Raw genomic sequence first — 2,500 nt, forward strand, 5'->3', positions numbered from 1 at the left:
TCATGTATGTATCTGCACGTTATGTATGTGTGTGTGTGTGTGTGTGTGTGTGTGTGTGTGTGTGTGTGTGTGTGTGTGTGTGTGTGTGTGTCTGTGTGTGTGTGTGTGTGTGTGTGTGTGTGTGTGTATGTGTATGTGTGTGTCTGTGTGTGTGTGTGTGTGTGTGTGTGTGTGTGTTTACATATCTATATGCATGTCCGCATGTGCAGGTGTGTGTATGGTTGTATGTGTGTGTATACATATCTATATGCATGTCTGCGTGTGCAGGTGTGTGTATGGTTGTATGTGAGTGTATACATATCTATATGCATGTCTGCGTGTGCAGGTGTGTGTGTGTGTGTATGTGTGTGTATGTGTGTGTATACATATCTATATGGATGTCTGCGTGTGCAGGTGTGTGTGTGTGTGTATGTGTGTGTATGTGTGTGTATACATATCTATATGCATGTCCGCGTGTGCAGGTGTGTGTGTGTGCTTGTGCGCATGTCCGTGTGTGCAGGTGTGTGTGAGGGCCCTCACGTCCGCTGATGGTGGAGCTGAGGCGCATGGCCAGGCTGCTGCTCTGGGAGAGCTGCTCCCTGAAGGTCTGGCCCATGTAGTAGTCCACGTCGTTGGCGCGCAGCAGCTCCTCGAAGGCCTTGGTGGTCTCGCTCAGGTGCTGCCCCAGCAGGTGGCACAGGCTGCCACCCTCGCGCGTCCGCTGACGCAGCACGCACAGCTCACGGGCCTGCGCCTGGATCAGCGAGTCAAAACGCCTACGCAGAGATGGACAGAGAGATGGACAGAGAGATGGACATGGAGAGAAAGGTCTTTAGGTGACCCAGACTACGACACACTACAGACAGGTTACAAATGTGCTCATCAAAGACATATTGATACACATATATTTTGCTCAAACTATTTGTGATAGGATATATCATTGTGTCATGTGCGCACATAGTATTTAAAAACAGAGTATAACTGGGTACCTCAATTTTCTAAATTTGCCTAGTAATAATTTTAAAAAACAGCTCAATATGGGAATGTAATATTTTCCATGAAGAACAGGCATGTGTGTGTGTGAGAAGAGATGGACCATGAAGAGGACTGGACACGTTCTGGCCAGCACTATGTAGAGAGCATCTCTTGCGTGCTGCTTGGTTGATATTGGCAGCTCATCTATTTGACAGCCAGTATGTGTCACAGCACGGTCACGCAATGAAATGTGCAAACACACACACACACACACACACACACACACAGACACTCACACATTTACACACACACTCACACATTTACACACACACTCTCTCACCCTGCTGATTTTAAAATCATGTTGGCACATGACTCTCGAGCATAACACTGGCAAAACATTCATCGCTCCCCTGCCATGTGACACCAGACACACACACACACACACACACACACACACACACACACACACACAACACATATGTAAACACATATGTAAACACATATGTAAATATGCTCTCATGTAGGTTGGGACTCATCCTATGGACTCTATATTGTTGGTACAAACCCGACTGGCTTGTTCACATTAATGTCTTTTCCTCCAAAAGACACACACACACACACACACACACACACACACACACACACACACACACACACACACACACACACACACACACACACAGGCACACACACACACATGCACCACCACACACACACACACACACACACACACACACAGGCACACACACACATGCACCCACAAACTCCATCCGGTGTCCACAGGAGGGTAACCCCAGGAAAGCCATGTGTCCATCTGGCATTACCAAATGGGGAGTGGACACACAAAGAGAGACAACCAGTCTACCTGTTTCTGAAACTCACATACACTATATGCATACAACAAATAAAAATAGCAGCTTTTACCGTGACTTGAGAACAGAAGTTTTGAAAGTGCTAGAACGAGAGAGAGAGCAGCATGCAGTATGCATAGGTCTAAAGCCAAAAGCTGTGTTCTATGCACAATGTACTTTGCGTGTATGTCTGTGTCTGTGTATATGTGTGTGTTTCTGTGTGTGTGTGTGTGTGTGTGTGTGTGTGTGTGTGTGTGTGTGTGTATGTGTTGTGTGTGTGTGTGTGTGTGTGTGTGTGTGTGTGTGTGTGTGTGTGTGTGTGTGTGTGTGTGTGTGTGTGTGTGTGTGTGTGTGTGTGTGTGTGTGTGTGTATGTGTTGTGTGTGTGTGTGTGTGTGTGTGTGTATGTGTGTGTGTGCGTGTGTCTGTGTGTGTGTGTATGTGTTGTGTGTGTGTGTGTGTGTGTGTGTGTGTGTGTGTGTGTATGTGTGTGTGTGCGTGTGTCTGTGTGTGTGTGTGTGTATGTGTGTGTGTGTGTGTGTATGTGTTGTGTGTGTGTGTTTTACGGCTATTCCTGAAAGCCTCACACAACACTCTCCACTACCCTCTGGCTTGATACCCACCCTGGTGAGCTGACAGCTTTGCCCGTGTCCGTGACGTGACCTTTGCCCTTCTCCCTCAGTTGCTCCTCCAGCG

The 2,500-nt window shown here is 47.4% G+C and overlaps 1 protein-coding gene across 5 annotated transcripts in view; it reads right to left on the reverse strand.

Annotated features, from left to right (window-relative positions):
* The window catches only part of pde4dip (phosphodiesterase 4D interacting protein), a 39,840-nt gene that overhangs the window by 21,930 nt on the left and 15,410 nt on the right, over positions 1 to 2,500 (reverse strand). For all 5 annotated transcript variants that reach the window (XR_012985964.1, XR_012985966.1, XR_012985965.1 and 2 more), the window contains exons 18-19: positions 2,428 to 2,500; positions 520 to 755 (exon numbers count right to left, since the gene is read on the reverse strand). The exon at positions 2,428 to 2,500 is cut by the window's right edge and continues 417 nt beyond it. Coding sequence is in view for 1 of the 5 variants with exons in the window: in XM_076278914.1 (XP_076135029.1) it covers positions 520 to 755; positions 2,428 to 2,500 (309 nt within the window). In the remaining 4 variants the exon portion in view is untranslated. The remainder of the gene's footprint in view (positions 1 to 519; positions 756 to 2,427) is intronic.

Source organism: Alosa pseudoharengus, unplaced genomic scaffold, assembly GCF_046254945.1.
Source record: "Alosa pseudoharengus isolate Yale_2024_CS ecotype anadromous, Long Island Sound unplaced genomic scaffold, YU_APseudo_1.1 YU_APseudo_1.1_scf_11, whole genome shotgun sequence".
Taxonomy (NCBI): domain Eukaryota; kingdom Metazoa; phylum Chordata; class Actinopteri; order Clupeiformes; family Clupeidae; genus Alosa; species Alosa pseudoharengus.